Below are 23,080 nucleotides of genomic sequence, written 5' to 3' on the forward strand. Positions count from 1 at the left end.
GCTTTTTTAAGCAGTTATTTCTGTAGTTATGACCTACTTTAGACATTGATCATTTCTTACTTTAACTGTATCATGTGACCTTTTGGTCTCTGATTTTACCTTACCCTAGGCTGTATTGCCAATCACATTTTTAGAACGAGAATTTTTATGTACTAAAAATTATCAGTTTTTTCCATTAAGATTCCTTAATTTTATGTTATTTTTAGAAAGATTTTACCATGCTAAGATTATAAACAACATGCAATAACAGCAAATAATACCAGCAGGGCCACCCTTGGTGGACAAGGTTTCAGCTGAGCTTCCAGACTAAGACAGATGAGTAAGCAGGACCTGGTGGTCTACTTCTGAAAGAAATTAGCCAGTGAAAACCTTATGAATAGCAGGGAACATTGTCTGATATAGTGCCGGAAGGTGAACCCTTCAGGTTGGAAGGCTGTCAGAAGACAACCGGGTAGGAGCTGCCTCCTCAAAGTTGAGTCACCCTTAATGATGTAGATGGAGTCAAGCTTTCAGGACCTTAATTTGCTGATATGGCACAACTCAAAATGAGAAGAAACAGCTGTAAACATCCATTAGTAATCAAACCAAAAAACCCAAACCTGTTGCCATCTAGTAGATTCTGACTCAGAGTAGAGTAGAACTGCCCCATAGGGTTTCCAAGGAGCACCTGGTGGATTTGAACCACCGACCTTTTGGTTAGCAGCTGTAGCTCTTAACCACTATGTCACCAGAATTTCCCCATTAATAATGGGAATGTGGAATGTACAGAGTATGAATCTAGGAAAATCAGAAGTTGTCAGAAATGAAATGGGACACGTAAACATTGATATCCTAAGCATTAGTGAACTGAAATGGACTGGCATTGGCCATTTTGAATCAGACAATCATATGGTCTACTGTGCTGGGAATGACAGATTGAAGAGGAGTGGTGTCGTGTTCATCGTCAAAAAACACATTTCAAGAACTATCCTGAAGTACAACATTGTCAGTGACAGAATATCCATATGCTCACGAGGAAGACCAGCTAATACGACTATTATTCAAACTTGCGCATCCACCACTAAAGCCAAAGATGAAGAAATTGAAGGTTTTTACCAACTTCTGCGGTCTGAAATTGATCAAACGTGCAATCAAAATGCGTGGATCATTACTGGTGATTGGAATGCGAAGGTTGGAAACAAATAAGATTTGGTAGTTGGAAAATATGGCCTTGGTGATAGAAACAATGCCGGAGGTCGCATGATAGAGTTTTGCAAGACCAGAAACTTCCTCATTGCATATACCTTTTTTCAACAACAGAAATGGCAGCTATACATGTGGATGTTGCCAGATGGAATACATAGGAATCAAATTGACTAATCTGTGGAAAAAGATGTTGGCAAAGCTCAATATCCTCAATCAGAACAAGGCCAGGGACCAACTGTGGAGCAGACCATCAGTTGGTAATATTGCAAGTTCAAGTTGAAGAAAATGAGAACAAATCCACTAGAACCAAAGTAGGACCTTGAGTATATCCCACCTGAATTTAGAGACCATCTCAAGAATAGATTTGATACATTGAACACTAATGAACGAAGATGAGATGAGTTGTGGAATGGCATCAAGGACATCATACATGAAGAAGGCAAGAGGTTATTAAAAAAGATGGGAAAGAAGGAAAAGACCAAAATGGATTTCAGAAGAGACTCTGAAACTTGCGTCTTAACGTGGAGTAGCTAAAACGAAAGGAAGAAATGATGAAGTAGAAGAGCTAGGCAGAAGATTTCAAAGGGCGGCTGAGGAAGACAAAGTAAAGTATTAGAATGAAATGTGCAAAGACCTGGAGATGGAAAACCAAAAAGGAAGGACATGCTTGGCATTTCTCAAGCTGAAAGAACTGAAGAAAAAATTGAAGCCACGTGTTGCAATATTGCAGGATTCTACAGAGAAAATTACTAAACATAGGAAGCATCAAAAGCAGATGAAAGGAATACACAGTCACTGTACCAGAAAGAACCGGTCAACATTCAAACATTTCAAGAGGTAGCATATGTTCAAGAACTAATGGTACTGTAGGAAGAGGTCCAAGCTGTGCTGAAGGCATTGGTGAAAAACAAGTCTCCAGGAACTGACGGAATACCAGTTGAGATGTTTCAACAAATGGATGCAGCACTGGAGTGCTCACTCGTCTGTGCCAAGAAATTTGGAAGACAGCTACCTCACCTACCGACTGGAAGAGACACATATTTTACCCATTCCAAAGGAAGGTGATCCAACCAAATGCGGAAATTTTCACACACAAGTAAAATTTTCTTGAAGATCTTTCAAAGTTGGTGGCAGCAATACATCTACAAGGAACTGCCAGAATTTCAAGCCACATTCGGAAGAGGACATGGAACATGGGATATGATTGCTGATGTCAGATGGATCGTGGCTGGAAGCAGATAATACCAGAAAGATGTTTACCTGTGTTTTATTGACTATGCAGAGGCATTCAACTGTGTGGAACAGCGCAAAGAATGAGAATTCCAGAACACTTACTTGTGCTTATGAGGAACCTGTACTTACACCAAGAGGCAGTCATCCGAACACAGCAAGGAGGTACTGCATGGTTTAAACTCAGGAAAAGTGTGCCTCAGGTTTGTATCCTTTCACCATACTTACTCAGTCTGTATGCTGAGCAAATAACATGAGAAGCTCTGCTGTATGAAAAAGAATGTGGGATTAGGATTGGAGGAAGACTCATTAACAACCTGCAATATGCAGATAACACAGCCTTGCTTGCAAAAGTGAAGAGGACTTGAAGCATTTACTGATGAAGATCAAACATAGAGAAAGCAAAAATCCTCACAGCTGGATCAATAAGCAACATCATGATAAATGGAGAAAAATATTGAAGTTGTCAAGGATTTCATTTTACTTGGATTCACAGTCATTGTCCATGGAAGCAGCAGTCACAAAATCAAAAGACACATTGCATCTGGCAAATCTGCTGCAAAAGATCTCTTTAAAGAGTTAAAAAGTAACGCTGTCACTTTAAGGATTAAGGTGCGCCTGACCGAAGCCATGGTTTTTCAGTTGCCTCATATGCATGAGAAAGCTGGACAATGAATAAGGAAGACTGAAGAAGAAATGATGCCTTTGAATTTTGGTGTTGGCGAAGAATGTTGAATATACCATGGACTGCCAAAAGAATGAACAAATCTTTTCTTGAAAGAAGTACTGCCAGAAGGCTCGTTAGAAGCAAGGATGACGAGACTTAGTCTCACATACTTTGAACATGTTATCAGGAGGCACCAGTCCCTGGAGAAGGACATCATGCTTGGTACAGTAGAGGGTCAGTGAAAAAGAGGAAGACCCTCAAGGAGATGGAACAGTGGCTGCAACAATGCGCTCAGCATAGCAACGATCATGAGGATGGCACAGGACCGAGCAGTGTTTTGTTCTGTTGTATATACAGGGTTTTGATGAGCCGGTACTGACTTGACGGTACCTAACAATATCAGTGACAATATTATAAAAAGTCATTTTTTAAAAAAAGACACAAATGATTCCTTGTTTCATTTTAAATCTGCGATAATTCTAGGTATTTGGATTAAGAGTAACGGGCCTTTGGCACATGCTCTCTCTATCAACAAATGGGCATCCACTTATCCTAGTATTTTTTAAAGTAATCACTTTGTCTAATAGCTTAGAAGGTCATCTTCTTATAGTAAACTTTTTATTTTGAATTAATTTTAAATATACAGAGAAGTTGTAAAGATAGCAGAGTGTGTGTCCGTACGCACTTCATCCCGTTTCCCACATTGTTAACATCTTATATTACCGTTCTCATTTATTAGAACTTAAAAACTGACATTACTGCTAACTGAAGTCCAGACTTTATTTGGATTTTATCAGTTTTTCTGCCAGTGACTTCTCTTCAGGTTACCACATTACATTCACTTGTCCTGTCTCCTCATTCTCCTCTGGTCTGTGGTAATTTTACCTTCTTTTCTTGTTTTTCATGACCTTGACAGCTTTGAGGCATAATACCCAGGTATCTTGTAGATTGTCCCTCCATCTGTGTTTTTCTGATGGTTTTGTTATGATTAGACTGAGGTTATGGGTTTTGGGGAAGAATATCATAGAGTTGAAGTACCCTTCTCATCACAGCATATTAGGGGTGTTATGGATTTAATTGTGTCCCCTTAAATATATGTTATAAATCTTAACGCTATACCTGTGGTTATAATCCCACTTGGTAATGTGGGATTTTGGTGTATTAATCTCTGTTATATTAATGAGGCAATATTAGTATAGGCTGTGTTTTAAATCAGTTTCTTCTGAGATATAAAAAGAGCAGATTGAGCAAGAATAGATGGGGAATGATAGAGACCATGTCACTTGAGATCTCCAAGGAACAAAGAAACGGAGGCCAAAAAGAGACAAAAGACCTGCTGGAGCCAACAGAGAAAGCCTTCTTCTGGAGTCACCACCCTGAATTTGAACTTCTATCCTCCTAAGCTGTGAGAAAATAAATTTTTGTTTTTTAATGACACCGGCTTTTGGTATTTCTGTTATAGGAGCACTAGGTAACTGTGACAAGGGGGTCACAAGGTAGCCACATGGCATCAGTGGTCATATTAACCTTCTTGGTTCAAGTAGGTCTCTCCAATGTAAAGTTACTATTCCTTTTCTTTACTCTCTTGTTTTGGAAGCCAACCATTAAGTGGAGCCCATTCTCAAAACTGGGGGTGTGTGTATGTGATTAAGCTCCACCTCCTGGAGTGAGGGCATTTGTGTATATTTAATCGTTTTTTTTTTTTAAAGGAAGGTTCGACTCTTCTCATTTATTTACTTTTATCCATATGGATTCATGTGTATTTATTTTATACTTCAGGTTATAATCCTGTATTGTATTATTTATTTTGGTGTTCCAGTTGTTCCAGCTTTGTCCCTTGGGGGTTCTTTCAGTTGACTCATGCCTCCCTTTATCATGCTTCCATCCTTTTTTTTTTTTTTTTTTTGTGAGCATGTTCTTGCTTGCCTGTGGTATAAGATGCTCCAGGCTCACCTTGTATTTTCCTTGCCCCAGCTCTACAATGAGTCTTTTCTCCCTTGAATCCTGATTCCTTTTGTTGTAGAACTGTATTTAGAAACCAAGATCTGGGCACTAGGTGTGCTTGTTTTTAATGGTGTGTCACTGCTTCTCTGCACATAAAAAAAAAAAAATTTTTTTTATATACATATGTGTTATGGATTGAAATATGTCAACTTGACTAGGCCATGATTCCCAGTGTTGTGTGGTTGCTCTTCATTTTGTGATCTGATGTGATTATTCCCCATGTTGTAAATCCTAATCTCTAGAATGTTAATGAGGCAGGATTAGAAGCAGTAATGTTAATGAGTCAGGACAAAATCTACAGGATTAGGTTGTATCTTCAGTTAATCTCTTTGGAGATATAGAAGAGAGAAAGCGAGCAGGGAGGTGAGGGATCTCCTACCACCAAGAAGGAAGAACAGGGAGCGGAGTACATCCTTAGAACATGGGGCCTCTGTGCTGAGAAACTCCTAGGCCCAAGGAAAGATTGATGACAAGAACCTTGCCCCAGAACCGACAAAGAAAGTCTTCCCCTGGAGCTGACACTCTTGAGTTCAGACTTTTAGCCTCCTAGACTGTGAGAGAATAAATTTCTGTTTGTTAGAGCCATCGACTTGTGGTATTTCTGTTATAGCAGCACTAGATAAGTAAGATAGTATATACATTAACCCATGTGTACACTCATATTTATGACTGTACATACATAGACACACATGCATGTGGATGCTTAGGGGCTTTTAATTTTTTTAATCCTTTTACATAGTGCTCGTATTACTTATGTATCTTTATATATGTTTTCTTTTCCATATTTTGTGGTGTTTCCTTATATTGCTTTCCCAATCTCAACCGTTGTAGAGAGGTTAACCATTATTGATAGTTTAATGTATACCCTTCCAGACTTATTTGATACGTTACTTCCGGTAGATTTTTAATATGTTTGTCTTCTCTAATAGGTTGAACTCCTTGAGCATAAAGATGTGTTCTTATTAAGTAACGTTCAGGTATAAATATAGACAAGGCATATAATTAACTTCACAACAGTGAGATAATGAAGGGAAATAAGGCTGTGGTGGAAAGTGTATTCTAACATTTTATAGTAATATAAGTATTGTTTAATATAGACAGTGTTTCCTGAAGTGTGCTTAAGTATTCTTCATGTGCACTATGACTTAGGTATATGTAGATAATTTTTTTAATTTAATAATCACATGTTTGTTTTAACATGTATTGGAAATCTTGGAGCAGATCTTAGAAAAGGTTGTGGTTTCAAATCGAATGGAGAATTGCAAATTGCTAGGTGGCTAATTTTATGGTAGTGAAAAGTACAAATTACACTCTATATATTCTGGTATATTCGTTTTATTTTTAAATAATTTCCTTTTTTCCCATCAACAGATTGCCTTTGAGGTTGTTTTAAAAGTTTTGAGTTGTACACACTTCATTCTTTGGCTCCCTTGTGGATAGACCTCTCCAGAAATGATTACTTCAGAGTTACCAGTGTTACAGTAAGTATTGTAGTCTTCTTATTTAAAAAAAATACATGTAACTTACTTCTTTATGAAAATTGCTCTCTTAGATGAGACATGTCAAAAACGTCCTTGGATATTAGTATAATATGTTTAAAATCTAAGAAGTATTAGTGTATATTGTTACTGTAACCATTCTTAGCCCTAAAAAAAAAATTTTTAGCCCTAGCTATTGGAATATCAATATGTTCTCGTATATCCAGCAAATAAAGTGTTAATGCCTATATTAGAGGTCAGCATGCTGCCTGTTTCGTAAATGAAGTTTTATTTCATTCGTATTGTTTCTGGCTGGCTTTGGGCTGTAACAGTGGAGTTGAGTAGTTGTGACCGAGACTGTATTACCTGCAAAGCCTAAAATATTTACTGTCTGGCTCTTTACAGAACAAGTTTGTTGATGCCTGTCCTATATCATGCTCTTCCTCTACCCCTCTCCCCCAGAACCTTCATTAAGATTCTTTCTGGTCCCAGAGATTGAGATCGTTGAGGCGTTCTGGTTGCCAGAGGTAATTCAAGGTTCATAACTGTTGGCATTTCTGGTGGCATCTCGTTGGATTTGTTGGGTTTGTAGAACAACTTCAGAGCTGAGTCTTGTTTTGAGGAAATGTGATTACTGTAATCACGTAGTAGATGCTTCTTCTCATAGCTTTCGTCACGCAGATCAGAAGTCTGCATCCGTTGACTCACTCTGGTAACAGTGATTTAGATGTAAGGAAAGTGACCAGACCTTCAGGTAGTAAGGTGTGACTGACGCAGAATGAGCCTCTAAGCCCGTTGTAAGAACTGTTAATATTTTAGTTGAATACATAAGAGGAATCTGCATTCCACTTCATTACTGTGGATTTTAATTTTTTTTTTTTCGTTGTTGAGAATATACTCGGCAAAACACAGGCCAATTCAACAGTTTCTACTGTAGTACCCCTTCTAATTGGTCTCCTGTCCTGCTTTTCCATCAGAGCTCTAAGACCCAGAGGTGTCCAGATCCCTTCCCTGCTTGAGAAGCCATCAGCACTTAACCTTCCTTTACCAAATGTAGAAGATAAAATTGAAGCCCTTCCTACCTACTTACCTCAAGCCCCTTTACTCATTTCTAATTTGACTATAACACCATGCTTGGAGATCACCACATACTATTTTCTTTCTTTTATTTGTACCTTTTTTGTTGTTGTTGTTTATCTTTATCCTGCCTTTAGTGCCTGTACACTTCTACCCTTACCTGGCTAACTCAGTAATCCTTCTGTTTTAGCTGAGGTATGATGCCTCTGTTAACCCCTTAAAGTTGGGATAGGTGCCTCCTGTGCTCCTATAATACCTTTGTGTTGTGCTTTTCTCTAGCACCATACTTAATATATTGTTTTATAACCCTCGATTATTGTTTCTGACCCACCACCTAAACTGCATCTTTGTGCCTTATTTTTATATGTCTAGCTCCTATCACACTGCTGCATCGTAGGCCCTCAATAAATAACTACTTGAGGAAATATGAAACAGGTTGTAGCTAAATAGAGATTGTATTTAAATAAAAAACGTTGATTTGACATGATATTAATCATTATATAGTCCTGTACCACATAACGTCCAATTGGGCAACATCCTACTGCATGTATGTCTCAGATCCCATAAGGTTATAATAGAGTTCAGAAATCCCAATCGGAGAACAGGACGTAGTGGACGTTAACACTTAAGAAACACTTCCAAACCGTGCCGTGTTTTCATGATTGTCACAGAGTAATGTGTGCATTCATTATTACGAACCACCATAAGTTACTTAGCTCAAATTTTTGATATAATAGCCTTATGGCAGTCTGTTGTTAAGTATGAGTTGTCTATAAGTCGGATATTTGTAACCCTGGGACTGCCTTTATATAATATGGTGTTTGCACAGCATACGAAACACATAACATCCTGTTTCACAGAACTCATTGTGGGCATTAAGCAATGCATGACTGTATTATGCTTTGCAAGTAACTGAATATTTTTCAGAGAAACATAAACCTATAATATGACTACAGGTACTGCATAGTGGTGATCTGGGAGTTGGGTAAACGAGCTTTCACTTACATCTATCAGCTAGAGATGGCACTGTCATCAAGTTGAGATCTAACATGCATTTATTGAAAACATACAATTTTCTGGGTTCCAGATGCATTTACATCTATTATCTTGCTTAATTATCCGTCCAGCAATCTGTCTTCATCGTAGAGGAAAGGAAACATGATATGTCTCTTAGTTATTTGTAAACCTCAGATTCCATCATCTCTAAAATGAGGATAATATGTTAGAAATTGACCTCCAAGGTCTTCTCAGAAACAAAAGTTGTGATTCAGAGATTGTTGATGTTCAACTTAATAATCATTTTTCTAATGTAGACATTAGAAAGATCAATCTAATAAATGACTTTATTTCTTGACTTCCATACAATCACTGATGAATTTGTCATATGAGTACTGTTTCCCGTTAAGCGTTGTCAGAATGTTATCACTTAATACGAATTCATGTACCAGGAAGTGTGCTAGGTTCTGTGGGAAAATAACGTATAGATTAGACTCAGTCTTTTTTTGCCATGAACCTTTAGACATTAGTCAAATATTTGCACAAGTATATAATTCTAAACTGTCTTTGGGGTTATGAAGGAAAAGTAGAGGGCATTAAGAGAATTTTAACATGTGCTTTGATTTAATCTACTTTTCTGAGAAGGACAGTCGAGCTAAGGTCTAAATTGGGGGGAAGGGTTGAAGGAAAAGGAAGGGAACAGAATATTAGTTCCAAAATGGAACGGTGGTATGTAGACAGACCCTGAGGAAGGAGGAAGCGTGGTATGTTTATGGGAATGAAATAAAGCAAATTTTCTCTTTTTTTAGAATCAAGGTTGGGGTCGGAGAGTGGTATAAGACTTGTGTGTAGATCAATCAGATCTGCTTCTTCTGACACCAGCTGCATGTGTAGCACTTCTGTAATCCCCACCTCCAAGAGCTAGGTCAAAACTCACAAGTTAAATGACGCAGCCCTTCGGGCACCAGCGACAAGCACCGGAGTCCCCAGGGCTCCCCTAACTACTGACCTTTGGGCTACAAATTTGGTAGTTCCTTCTACTTTAGGATACTAGCCACGAGCTCAGTGGTCCCCAGCCCATTTGCTTCTGACCTGGCTCCCACTACTCCCTCAGGTTCAATGATTCTCTAGAATAACTCACAGAACTCATGGAAAGTGCTGTACTTATGATTATAGCTTTACTGTGAGGATTTTTTTTTTTTTTTATGAAGGATACAAGTCAGAATCAGCATAAAGAAGAGATGCATAGGTTGAGGCTTTGGAGACTTTGCAAAGAGGTTGTGTTACCCTCCTGAGTGCAGATATCTTTCACCAACCAGGAACATGTCTGGGGTCTTATTATGTAATTGTGATTGACCTTGCCCAAAGTCAGCTGGTCTTTCTGGCTTTGCTAGCCCCCGCCTTAGTTACTTCCTTAATAAACTCTAAGGTGTAGCCTGGAACCCTCACAGATAAGAAAGGTACCTCAGTTACTCAGGAAATTTCTAGGGTTTAGTTATCTCTCAGGACTCAAGGACAAAGACCAAATTATTTAGGGAAATTTAATGTAAACCTCACAGGCCACCCCCTGGTCTTTGATCATAATCCCTTTTATATGCTCAACATTTGGAGGCTTACTTCTTTTCCCCCTTTATCTACAGTTATTTGATTACATCCTGAGACAGTTTTAACTCAATATTCAAATACATTTTTCCGTTAATGTCAGTATTATTATTTTAGTCACAGTCCAGTTACTCTAGCCCATCATCATATCATATGACCAAAATGTTTTCCCAGCATGAAGCCACTCTCTTGCAGGCTTCCATTCAATCTTGTCAGGTTCCAAGAGCAAGAGTGATCTTAGCTTCACCTTTTCGGGCATCTGGTATAGGGTCGCTATGAGTCGGAATTGACTCGACAGCAGTGGGTTTTTTTGGGTATAATTGAGCTAAGAGAAGATACCATCTCTAGCTCTAAGCCTTTTTTGAGGAATGAATATTTCCCTCATTGCAGAACCCATGTAGTCATTCCTTTACCTCAGCTACTGTTTTTCTTTCTCTCCATTTATACACAAACATTTCTACTTTTGAATGGGACTTTAGGTTTGGCACCTGTACTAGTCTAGATTGCCAGCAGCAATACTAGTTTGGCAAGTGCCTCCCACTTAGTCCACTCACATTTATAGTTATAGTTTCTTGCTTAGGAATCATTGCTGCTTCAGTAACACAGAGTTGCATCCTTGGTCCTAGGGCCACCGCGTAGGTAGGAAAAAAAAAGTTGAAGCGATATAGGGGAAAAAGAAAAAATATATATATGAGGTGATGTGAGGAAGAATTGTATAGTCATAGCAGCATCCTCTCCCATCCCCTTTTCCCCAGATGCACCAGAAGATCAGAGGAATTTATCCAGTGAGAATCCTCCCTGTCCCCCACTCGTGTTGAGTACATTGCCTTACCTCCCCCCTTTCCATTTGTCTCATGGACCCAGGTGGCCACCTCAAGTGAGCATATAGGGCATCAACTTTCCAGCTCAATTTAATATCCACTTCTGAAGAGGTATTTGGGGTGGGGGGGTGTCTTCTGATGGCTCTTGGCATGTCCTGCTTTAATGCATCCTTCACATTCCCATAGTGACTTCTGTAGGTCCATGCCCCATTCAGAAATCCATTTAATAGGCCATTTCCATTGTTTCTCTGCCTGACTATAAGGTCACACTGTTAGTCACCACCGTCCGTGAGTTGGTGAAACGTGGGGTGGGAGGGGGAAGGCAGAGTAGAACTCTGAGTGCAGTATTGTGCTTAGGTCAACACTAGAAGCAAAGAAACCTGTGAAGAATGTTGCAGTACCCATTCCAGGGATGTTTGGAACTTGACCTAAAGTGGTTACGCAGTGGAAATGGAGAAAGGGAGACAGAAATTAGAGAATTTTAGGGGGCAAAATAATTTTTGTAAGATTTGATCTGATTCTTCCATGGTCTTAATTTTTGTCCTGTAGTCTTATAAAAGGAGCCCTGGTGGCACAGTGGTTAAAAATACTCAGCTGCTAACCAAAACGGGTCAGCTGTTCAAACCCCTCAGTGGCTCTGTGAGAGAAAGATGTGGCAGTCTGCTTCCATAAAGATTTATACCATTGGAAACCCTCTGGGTAGTTCCATTCCATCCTATAGGGTTGCCAAGAGTTGGAATGGACTTGACAGCTGTGGGTTTGGTTTTGGTTTAGGCTTATAAATATGAATTTAGCCATTTTCAGAGTTTTTGGAGAACATTTGGTTGGAGTTTGAATTTGCATACCCCTTCTTTTTGACCCAACATTTCCACAGTTGTCCAAGAGAAATACTTGTTGAAGTGTAATTAAGAGTCATGTATAAGGATAGTCATTTCAGCTGTTTGCAATAGTATAAAATAGAAGCAAACTACGTGCTCATTGTTGGGTAGCTAGATAAATAAATTCCATACATATTTTAGGGTACCATTCAGGAATAACATTTATAGAAAACAGCCATTTATTTAAAAATTTAAGTATAGCTATTGATTTATATTTAGATATCTGTGCAAAAAGATAGGTATTTATGGCAGGGTATTGATCAAACTGTTAACTCTGTTTATTCTGCAGAAAGACGGGATTGAGAGTTGGAGCAGCTGAAGTACAGCTTTCTCTTATATTTTTATATTGAGATTTCTATTTCTAAAAAAACCCCCAAAGTTTTGCATTATTTATTCTAATAAACACACGTACATACTCTAATGGTCATGTATCACTTGTTCATGGGCACTAGCTGTCATCTCTTAAGCTGTCTGCAGTTGGCAGAGTTAGAAATTAATTGTACTTTTCTGTTTTGTCAGCAAAGTATATTTCTCGGGCACAAATTAGTTTCATTAATGGGTCACTTATTATATTCTGAAATTGAGACTTATAAAAGCATCAGAAGTGCACTATATATGCTATATACTGTTCACACAAGAGAAATACAAAACATATTTGCATTTCAGTGTCCTGATATTGGTATAGGGAATTCACATTAACCTTAAGATCTAACTGGACTCCTGCCACTTAATAGCTGTGTAACTATCGGCGTGCTTATCAAGTTTTAAGTGCTTTTATTTGCTCATCTTTGAAATTGGGACAATAGTATGTTTCTTAGAAAGTTTTTGTGTATATTTTTTCTAGATAATGTATACAAATGTCACACGTGATAAACTAATCATAGTTTATTGGGAATGTATCGAGGGGATAAAGCAGTATGATTTGTTGTTCTTTATTAGAGACAAATAATATCATCTAGATCAGGGATGGATACACTGTTGCTCTTGATTTAGACACCTGGTTTTTAAATAAAGTATTATTAGAACAAATCTACCCCCATTAATTTATATAATGCCTACAGCTGCATTTATGCTACAATAGCAGAGTCATAGCTACAGAGACCTTACGGCGCATAAGCCTAAATTATTTACTGTATGGCCCTTTATGGAAAGGTATGCTGAGCCTTAGCTAGATCAGTATTGTTTACAGTTTTGAATCCCAGATTATCTTTGATGGTTTGCAAGCAGGAGAATAACATGATGTAAGAACTTTACTGACAGTACTCTCTAGAATGGCTTGGACAGGAGAGATGGTAAAAGCAGAGATAAGTTGAGGGGATTTCAGTTAGTGGTGATCATGGTAATAATAATGGGAAGAATGAAGGACAAAATTATACTGAGGATGATTTAGGAGGACTTGTTAGCAAGAGGGACAAGAGAAAGATTGATAGAATTCTATGAGTTTGAGTAGCAGACAGGATTAATGATGACAATAATAAATTGGTATAACAGTTGAAAGTACACCATGCACTAACCTAATCAGTTAATTAATGGCATGGACATGATCAGAGAGCTTGAAGTAAGTCAGGACTGAACATAATTTTAGATGTGGTATATGGCAAATTTGTGGTAGTATTCAGGGAGGCATGTCATGGATGTAGTTAAAATCTTGAATTAGAGGTCTGGAATGGGGTCAGATCTGAGGAGATACTGAAGTCATTTACATAGAAGTTACCTATCAAGTGGATAAGATTGCCACTGCCATGTAGAATGAAAGAGTAGCAGAGACACTAAAGGATTGAGCTTTAAAGAATTAACACAAAGAGGGATTAAAAATAATAGTGTGACAACAACAACATAAATAAAATAATAGGAATCTGGGTTTACCGTTTGCTGTGTGCTCTTCCTGCTATTAGGTTTGTGGTTTTTCTTCCTGCTATTGGCAGTTTTATGCAGATCTTATTAGAGTTAGTAGTATAGAATTTAGTGAAAAAGTTTTTGTTCATACTATGTGTACCTTTTCAGTGCTGTGCAGGAGCCAGCCTTTCCTGGCCTGCAAGAACCAATTGTTAAATTTTCAGGAATTTTGTGAGCTGGTTAAACAGCCATTTTGTTGTTGTTATGTGCTGTTAAGTTGGGTCCTACACCATCCTCACAATCGGTGTTATGCTTGAGCCCATTGTTGCAGCCACTGTGTCAGTCCATCTTATTGAGAGTCTTCCTCTTTTCCACTGATTCTCTGCTTTACCAAGCGTGATGTCCTTCTCCAGGGACTGGTCTTCCCTGCTAACATGTCCAAAACACAGGAGACAAAGTCTCGCCATCTATGAGCTTAAGGTTATCTACACCTATTGTGTCTGATGGCGTAGTGGTTAAGTGTTATGGCTGCTAACCAAAGGGTCGGCATTTCAAATCTGCCAGGCGCTCCTTGGAAACTCTATGGGGCAGTTCTACTCTGTCCTATAGGGTCACTATGAGTCGGAATTGACTCGACGGCACTGGGTTTGGTTTTGGTTTGGATTGTTCCTGTATCGTAGAAATATTTGCCCATTGCCTCCCAGCTCTGCATTCCTTGATGTCACTTTGGTAGCTTCATGTTGACTTGCTGGGAGTATTTATACCATGGAAATTAGCCAATGCCAGAGATCAGGGCTTGATGTATTGTTTTGTTGATTGCCAGTAGATTTAAGGAAATGTTAATAAAGCAGATTAAACTTAAAAGGTGTGTCAGGCCTATAGCCATTATAGTATGACTAGCACAAAAAAAATTTTTTTTAGGACAAAAAAATTGAGGAAATACTCTTCCAGTATTTGAGAACTATTATTCGATAAAGCAGAGAAGTTGCTCACACCATTAACTAATCAGTGAAGTTCCAACAAACATCTTTGTCATTTCAGTTTCATCCTTCTCATTAAAGTGGACAAAAATATCAACTGTTTTTCATGTTGAAACTCTATTTGTTAGTTGCACACATAGATTAACTCCAGGTATAAGAGTTTGGCAAAGTTACCAAAATCATTTTGTGAGAATTAATTGGCCATATTGAATTTACAGTAAAGAGTATTGTATATTTTATTATTATTTGTAGATTATATGCTATGCATAAAGTAACATTTATAATAAACTTACATGCGTATTTTTTGAAGAGCCAATTGTTAAACATATACCAGTATACCACTGCCTTTCATGATTTTATAAAATGGGTAAGATTCCTTCTAAGCCTTTATCTTTTTACTTCCATACTTCTTAACTGAAGAATTTTATACGTTTTCCTTTTGTACTTCTTTACCAAAGAATTAGTCTTTGGTAGTTGTATTTTGCTTTCATATTTTGTACAGCAGCTGCAGTTTTCATAGTCATTTCCCCTTCTTTATTTTCCTTTTTTGGGGGAGGATACATTTTGCTCAATATTATGTGATATTAGGCAGGGAGGATGATAACATTTTTATTTGTTGAGAGTTGTGTCTAAAAGTAGGATCTCTATAAACCACTCTGATCAGCTGTATACCAGGAGGTAAGCAAAGTAGTGGAACAGAGCTGCATTGTATTTATTAATTAAGTTGTTCACTAAAATAATATAATAACATTTTCTAGGGACTCAACTAATGAAACTACTGCCCATTCAGATGCTGGCAGCGAACTTGAAGAAACAGAGGTCAAAGGAAAAAGAAAAAGGGGTCGTCCTGGCCGGCCTCCAGTATGTATTATGCTTGTCTTCTTTGTTCCTATAATGGTTTACCAAGTAAATGGGCTTGATATGAGCTGTTTATTAATTCTAGTACTGTTAGTAGTTTTCATTTCAGTAACACATTAGAGACTCTTGAAAACTTTGTATTTCATAAAGTGACTTAGCAGTGATCAGAAAAAGGAAATGGATTTTAGTATCATTTTTGCTCTTCATACTTCTCTTGCAGATAAATAGTGGTCCATGAGAATGCGTAGAGAAGGTGATTAACATGGAACCGAGGTATAGTTAGTTATGACTTCCCTGCTATTCAGAGGCAACTGATATCTCATGAGCTTCTAGTTGTGCGTTTCGGTACTGTTATTTTGGTGCTTGGAACCAGTCTGAGAATATAATCTCAATGATACATGAATGTGAAGTTTAGAAGAACTCTAGGTAGCCCATACTTTGAGGCATATCTTTATGTATTCTGAAACCATCAATCATAATGTAAGGCTACATATGGTCTCAGGGATAGTAGTATTGATATGTCAAGGACAAGTCTATATTCTGCACTCACTTTTATGATGTTATTTGTTTTTAGCAAGTTTTTTTTTTTCCCCCTATTTTCCAAAAGTTCTTAAGGAAAATTTCATGATACTAGGAGCGACAGTACTGCTATGAACCCTCCATATACCTGTTACCCAGCTTCAGTAGTTACCAAGTCATGGCCAGTTTGTTTCATATGTCCACCCCTCTCTTCCCTTTTTTCCTCCCAGTGTTATTTTGAAGAACTGCCTAGACAACTTCCCGTTTGTATTTATTTCAGAATGTATCTCTGAAAGTTAAGGACATTCTTTCTCTTTTAATATTACCACAGTGTCATTATCTAACCTTAAGACAATAATTTGTGAACATCACCAAGTAACCAGTTTTGAAGTTTACAGTCATTTCATAAGTATAATTTTTTAAATACAGTTTATTGGTTTGAATCATGATTCATATAAGGTCCACTCGTTGTAATTGGTTGTAGTGTTGTTTAAGCAATTATTGAATATATGTCCTTTGTAGCGACAGTTACTCAACAAGACTTTTTTATAAAAAAATGTTGTTGTTGTTCTATCTGTATTTATCTGTGTGTAAGAATTTTTAATCAGCTTCAGTGAAACTCCATACCCTTTACTTTTCCAGACCAACCTTTAAAAAAAAAAAAGATGGAAGAAGTCTTCTACCATTTTGCTCTATCCTCCACCTTTATTTAAAGAAAAAAAAAATGATGAGGGAAAAAGACGTGTTACAGTCAGTTTTATAATACTTCTTCTTTTGTAGAGTATTTGGTAGTACATTATTCCTTACAAAAACAAATTGTGATAAGAGCAAGAGTCCTGCATCTGGAAACTGGAGACTGTTGTATCCCCTTACTAACCCTCTGATTTTTTGGGACCATAGTGGGGTTACATTGCTTTCTCTGGGTAACATGGGGGTGTATCTGCAAAACTGGAAAAAGGACTATATTGCTTGAAGGTAGGAGGGTGAACTACCTACATGATTGCTTGGCTTGAATTTGTTCTCCCCCAAATTAAATTCTTCACTTATAACTGTCAAATTAAGTGCTGTCTCTTTCAAGAAAAGCTTGTTTTAATTTTTAAACCCCTAAATAGAATTTATCACTCTTTTAGGACCTGTTTAATTTTAGTGTATCTGTAGCTGCATCCCTGTGATATTGTACTTTCCTTGATGGAAAGGAGTCAGCATACCCAAATGCTTAGCTCTTTTGTGGTAGGAAACATGATCTGATTTTTAGTGAAATTACTACTGTGCACTCTAATAGATAAATAGTAGATGCTCAGCCTGTGTTTATGGAATTGAAAAAATGTTGACTATGATATGATAGTGACATTCTAGAGACTTGTGTTAGTTAGATGTCATTTCATGCATTCATACTCATATATCTGAGTTTACATGGATATCTACTTCAAACTATCTCGTTCAGGCTCATTTTTTGATCTTGGAAATGAGACAACATAACTTCCTCAGTATCTGTTATGGACTTTATACTGGACTGCCACTTTTTTGTCATTTAATCCTCACACCAATACTATAACATAGGTCTTATATGCAGTTTGGGGTCACTGGGTGGTGCAAATAGTTAATGCGCTCAGTTGCTAATTGAAAGGATGTGCTTTGGAAGAAGGGCCTGGTCATCTATTTCTGAAAAATCAGCCATTGCAAACCCTATGGAGCACAGTTCTACTCTGACACACATGGGATCACCATGAGTTGAAATCAACTGGAAAGCACCTGGTTTGGTTTTTATATGCAGTTTACATTGTAGAAAACAAAATTTGAAAGTGATAATTTTATGAAACACAACAAATTAGTGACAAAGCTGGGATTTAAAGGCCTATCCTAACTCCCAGACTTTCTCTTAAGGATACCAGAATGCCAAGCTAGTAATTGATATTGAGAGGTATAATTGTTAGAGTGATCAGATTTGAGTCATGCCGCAGGTAACTGTTCTGAAAAATGCTTGGGCATTTGCTGTCTACTGGCTCCATTCTCAACAATTTCAAGCTTAGGTTGACAAATTCTGTTTAGCTCTCTTATGTCTTTTAAGCAGACTTCATGAACTTCTGTTTTTATTCATTCAGACAGTCAAATGAAAACAAATAGGATAAGGCACTGTCTATTACAGGCAATATTGTTTTTCTTATTTCTAAATTCTTAGGAGGCATCTCATTCTCACCACAAGTGTACCTCATTTTATTGAGCTACGCTATATTGCACTTTGCAAATATGTGTTTTTTATAAATTGAAGGTTTGTGGCAACCCTGTGGTGAGCAAATCTATTGGTGCTTTTTTTCCAACAGCATTTACTCACTTGATGTCATGCTCTGGTAATTCTCACAATATTTTACACTTTTTCATTTTTATTTGTTATGGTGATCGATGATCAGTGATCTTTGATATTGTAATTGTTTTGGGGCGCCATGAACCACACCTATGTAAGACGGAAAACTTAATCTATAAATGTATGTGTTCTGGCTGCTTCACCAACCAGCCGTTCTCCCATCTACCTCCCTCTCCTTGAGCACCCCTGTTCCATGAGACACAACGATAGTGAAATAAGGTCAATTAATAACCCTGCAATGACCTGTAAGTGTTTAAGTGAAAGGAAGAGTCACACATCTCTCACTTTAAATCGAAAGCTAGAAATGATTTTAAGTTTAGTGAGGAAGGCATGTCGAAAGTTGAGATAAGCTGAAACTAGGCTTCTTGGACCAGAAAGCCAAGTTGGGAATGCAAAGGAAAAGTTCTTGAGAGAAATTAAAAATGCTACTTCAGTGAACATGTGATGATAAGAAAGCGAAGCAGTCTTATTGCTGATATGGAGAAAGTTTTAGTGGTCTGGATAGAAGACCAAAACAACCACAACATTCCCTTTAGCCAAAGCCTAATCCTGAGGAAGACCCTAACTCTCTTCACTTGTATGAAGGCTGAGAGAGGTGAAGAAGCTGCAGACAAAAAGTCTGAAGCTAACACGATTGGTTTGCGAGGTTTAAGGGAAGAGGCTGACTCTATGGCATAAAGTGCAAGGTGGAGTAGGAAGTGCTGATGAAGAAGCTGCTGCAAGTTACCCAGAAGATCTAGCTAAGATTATTGATGAAGGGGGCTACACTGAACAAAAGATTCTCAGTGTAGACGAAAAAGCTTTATATTGGAAGAAGATGCCACTTAGGACTTTCATAGCTAGAGAGGAGAAGTCAGTGCTGGGCTTCAGAGCTTCAGAGGAAAGGTGACCTTGTTAGGGGTTAATGTAACTGGTGACTTTAAGTTGAATCCAGTGCTCCTTTACCCTTCCAAAAATCCTAGGGTCCTTAAGAACTATGCTAAATCTACTCTGTTTATACTCTGTATAAGAATTGAACAACAAAGCCTGGATGCCAGCACATGTGTTTACAGCGTGGCTTACTAAGATATTACTGCTCATTGACAGTGTACCTGGTCACCCAACAGCTCTGATGGAGATGTGCAAGGAGATTAGTGTTGTTTTCATGCCTGCTAACACAACATTCATTCTGGATCAGGGAGTAATTTTGACGTTCAAGTGTTATTATTTAAGAAATACATTTCGTAAGGCTATAAACAAAACAAAAAAACCTGTTGCCATCAAGTTGATTCTAACTCAAAGTGATCCTATAGGACGGAATAGAACTGCCCCATAGTTTCCAAGCAGCATCTGGTGGATTCGAACTGCTGACACTTTGGTTAGCAGCTGTAGCACTTAACCACTACACCACCAGGGTTTCCTCATAAGGCTATAGCTGCCATATATGTGATTCCTCTGGATCTGGGCAAAGGAAATTGAAAACCTTCTGGAAAGGAGCCACCATTCTAGATGCCATTAAGAACATTTGTGATTCATGGGGGAGGTCAAAATATCAACGTTAACAGGGATTTAGAAGAAGTTGATTCCAACCCTCATGGATGACTTTGAGGGGTTCAAGACTTCAGTGGAAGAAGTAACTGCAGATGTGATGGAAATAGCAAGAGAACTAGAATTAGAAGTGGAGCCTGAAGATGTGATTGAATTGCTGCAATCTCATGATAAAACTTTAACTCATGAGTTGCTTCTTATGGATGAGCAAAGAAAATGGTTTCTTGAGATGGAATCCACTCCTGGTGAAGATGCTGTGAACATTGTTGAAATGGCAACAAAGGATTTAGAATATTACCTAAGCTTAGTTGATAAAGCAGTGCCAGGGTTTGAGAGGATTGCCTCCAATTTTGGAAGATGTTCTACTGTGGGTAAAATGCTATCAAACAACATCTCATGCTACAGAGAAATCTTTAGTGAAAGGAAGAATCGATGGATGTGGCAGACTTCACTGTTGTCTTATTTTAAGAAATTGCCACAGCCACCCCAACCTTCAGCAACCACCGTCCTGATCAGTCAGCAGTCGTTAGCATCCAGGCAGGATCCTCCACTAGCAAAAAGATTACGACTTGCTGAAGACTCAGATGATGGTTAGCATTTTTTTTTAAAGTCTTAATCATCTTTAATAATACCTTACATTATTTTATACTTAATGCAGTTCTTTATAACTGATATAACCTTGCAATTCTTTGAGATATATGTTACAGCCCTTATTTACTATTTATCATTCTTCATATGAAATGTGAGATTCAGAAAGATCAAGTGACTTAACTTAGGTCACCATGTCAGATTTAGTTTGTTTTAAATTCCTACAGTCCCTTAGTTCAGTGACTTTAGGTGCAAGTGTTTTTGTATTAAAGAATTTGAAAAGTAATCTAGTGATTATTCAAATGAAATATGCTCGGTTGTAGTTAATTTTTTTTCCAGTTGACATGATGGTTAGCATTTTTAGCAATAAAGTTTTTTTGTTTTTTTAGAAATAATGCTATTGTATACTTAATAGATTACTAAACCCGTTGCTGTTGAGTTGATTCCAACCCATGGCGACCCTATAGGACAGAGTAGAACTGCCCCATAGCATTTCCAAGGCTGTGTGTCCTTATGGAAGCAGACTGCCATATCTTTCTCCTGTGGAGCAGCTGGTGGGTTCGAACTGCCAACCTTTCGATTATTAGCCAAGTGTTTAACCACTGTGCCACCAGGGCTCCTTTTATTCCACCTAGATTAGATAGACAGTGTTTCAAGTCTCTCAGAGGACAGTCATCTCCTCCTAAGGCATGTACTTTGCATCCATTTGTAGTTGTTATGTCCACTTGTATCTATGGAGATGGTGGGAGATGATTATAGTACAGCACACTTGTGCAGGCAGCACTCTGGATTCCAGACCCATATCAGATGCCCATGCAGCATCTTCATTTAGATATCCCATGGGCCAAGATGTTTAAAAAACCGAACTTCTGAGCTTTCTCATCTCATCCTAGCTCTCTTCCATAATGGTAAATTCATCCCTCTAGTTGCTTGGGATAAAAACCTTGGAGTCAGGTGTGGACCCCCATTCCCGAACCCCACTATTCAGACAAAGATTAGTCTGGACTATAAAACATAAACAGATACACGAGACTAAATGGGTGGCTTCTGTGCAGAGGCAGGATGAGAAGGGAGAAGGGAACAACAGCTGTTTGGATGGACACGGAAAAACCCAGGGTGGAAAGGGGGAGTGTGCTATCACATTATAGGGATTGCAGCTAGTGCCACATAACAATAAGTGTATAAACTTTTGTACGAGAAATTAACCTGAGCTGTAAACTTTAACCTAAAGCAAAATTGGAAAAAAAAGGGAAAAAGACTCAAAGGGGAAAAAAAAAAAAAACCTTGGAGTCATCTTTGACTCTTTTTCTGTATCCTATCAGCAAATCCTGCCTAATCTACTTGCAAATTTCATCATCAGTCACTTTTCGCTACTGAGTGGTTTAAGCCTCCATCATATGATTTTGCTCAAACCTGTCAGGCTTACTCCCTGTGTCAGGGCTGCTTAGCGTGTTGCTGTTATTTCCATCCCAGATATTAACAGAATATCCTCTCTGACGTCTTTTAGGTCTTGCTCAGATGTCATCTTCTCATTGTGTCCTCCCTTAAAGACCCTAATTAAAGTTGCAAGTCTCCACCCTTACCTTGGAAACCCAGGTGGCTTAGTGGTTAAGAGCTACAGCTGCTAACCAAAAGGTCGGCAGTTAGAATCCACCAGGTGCTCCTTGAAAACTACGGGGCAGTTCTTCTCTGTCCTATAGGGTCGCTATGAGTTGTAATTGACCCGACAGCCATGGGTTTGGTTTTGGGTTTTGGTTTACCCCTACCCAACCAGGACAAAGAGGTCCCTGGGTGGCATAAATGGTTTCCTCCTGGCTGCTAACCCAAAAGTTGGCGGTTCAAAGCCACTCAGTGGCGCTGTAGAAGAAAGGCCTGGTGATCTGTTTGTAAAGATTACAGCCAAGACAATGCTGTGGAGCAGTTCTACTCTATCACATTTAGGATTGGTGTGAGGCAGACTTAACTAAGTGGCAGCAGCTTATCCAGGACAACTCACCATCTCCTCGTGTGTGTGTGTGTGCGTGTGTGCGTGTGTGTGTGTGTAGCTCCTAAAACCACCTAACACAGTTGTTGTGGATTGAATTATCAACCAAACCCATTGCTATTGAGTTGATTCTGACTCACAGTGACCCTGTAGGACGAAATAGAGCTGCCTCTTAGGGATTCCAACTGCTGTTCTTTTGGTTAGCAGCTAAACTGTTAACCACTGCACTACTCAAAAATAGGTGTTATAAATCCTTACCCTGATTCCTGTGGTTATAATCTAATTTAGGAATGGGTTGTCTTTGTTATGTTAATGAGACAGGATTAAAATAAACAAGCAAGCCAGCAGAAGAGAGATGCCAAGCCACATGGAGATCTCCAAGGAACCAGAGAGCAAAAGCAAAAGATAGGATACTCTTCCAGAGCCAATAGAGAGAAAAAGCCTTCCCCTAGAGCCAGTGCTCTGAATTCAGACTTCTAACCTCCTGA

General features: G+C 38.4%; 1 protein-coding gene across 5 annotated transcripts in view; it reads left to right on the forward strand.

Annotated features, from left to right (window-relative positions):
• The window catches only part of STAG1 (STAG1 cohesin complex component), a 519,923-nt gene that overhangs the window by 160,711 nt on the left and 336,132 nt on the right, over positions 1-23,080 (forward strand). For all 5 annotated transcript variants that reach the window (XM_023538819.2, XM_064277281.1, XM_023538818.2 and 2 more), the window contains 2 exons: positions 6,458-6,567; positions 15,513-15,615. In XM_023538819.2, the coding sequence (XP_023394587.1) occupies positions 6,539-6,567; positions 15,513-15,615 (132 nt within the window). In that variant the 5' untranslated portion in view covers positions 6,458-6,538. The remainder of the gene's footprint in view (positions 1-6,457; positions 6,568-15,512; positions 15,616-23,080) is intronic.

Source organism: Loxodonta africana, chromosome 26 (assembly GCF_030014295.1).
Source record: "Loxodonta africana isolate mLoxAfr1 chromosome 26, mLoxAfr1.hap2, whole genome shotgun sequence".
In the NCBI taxonomy this organism is placed as follows: Eukaryota; Metazoa; Chordata; class Mammalia; order Proboscidea; family Elephantidae; genus Loxodonta; species Loxodonta africana.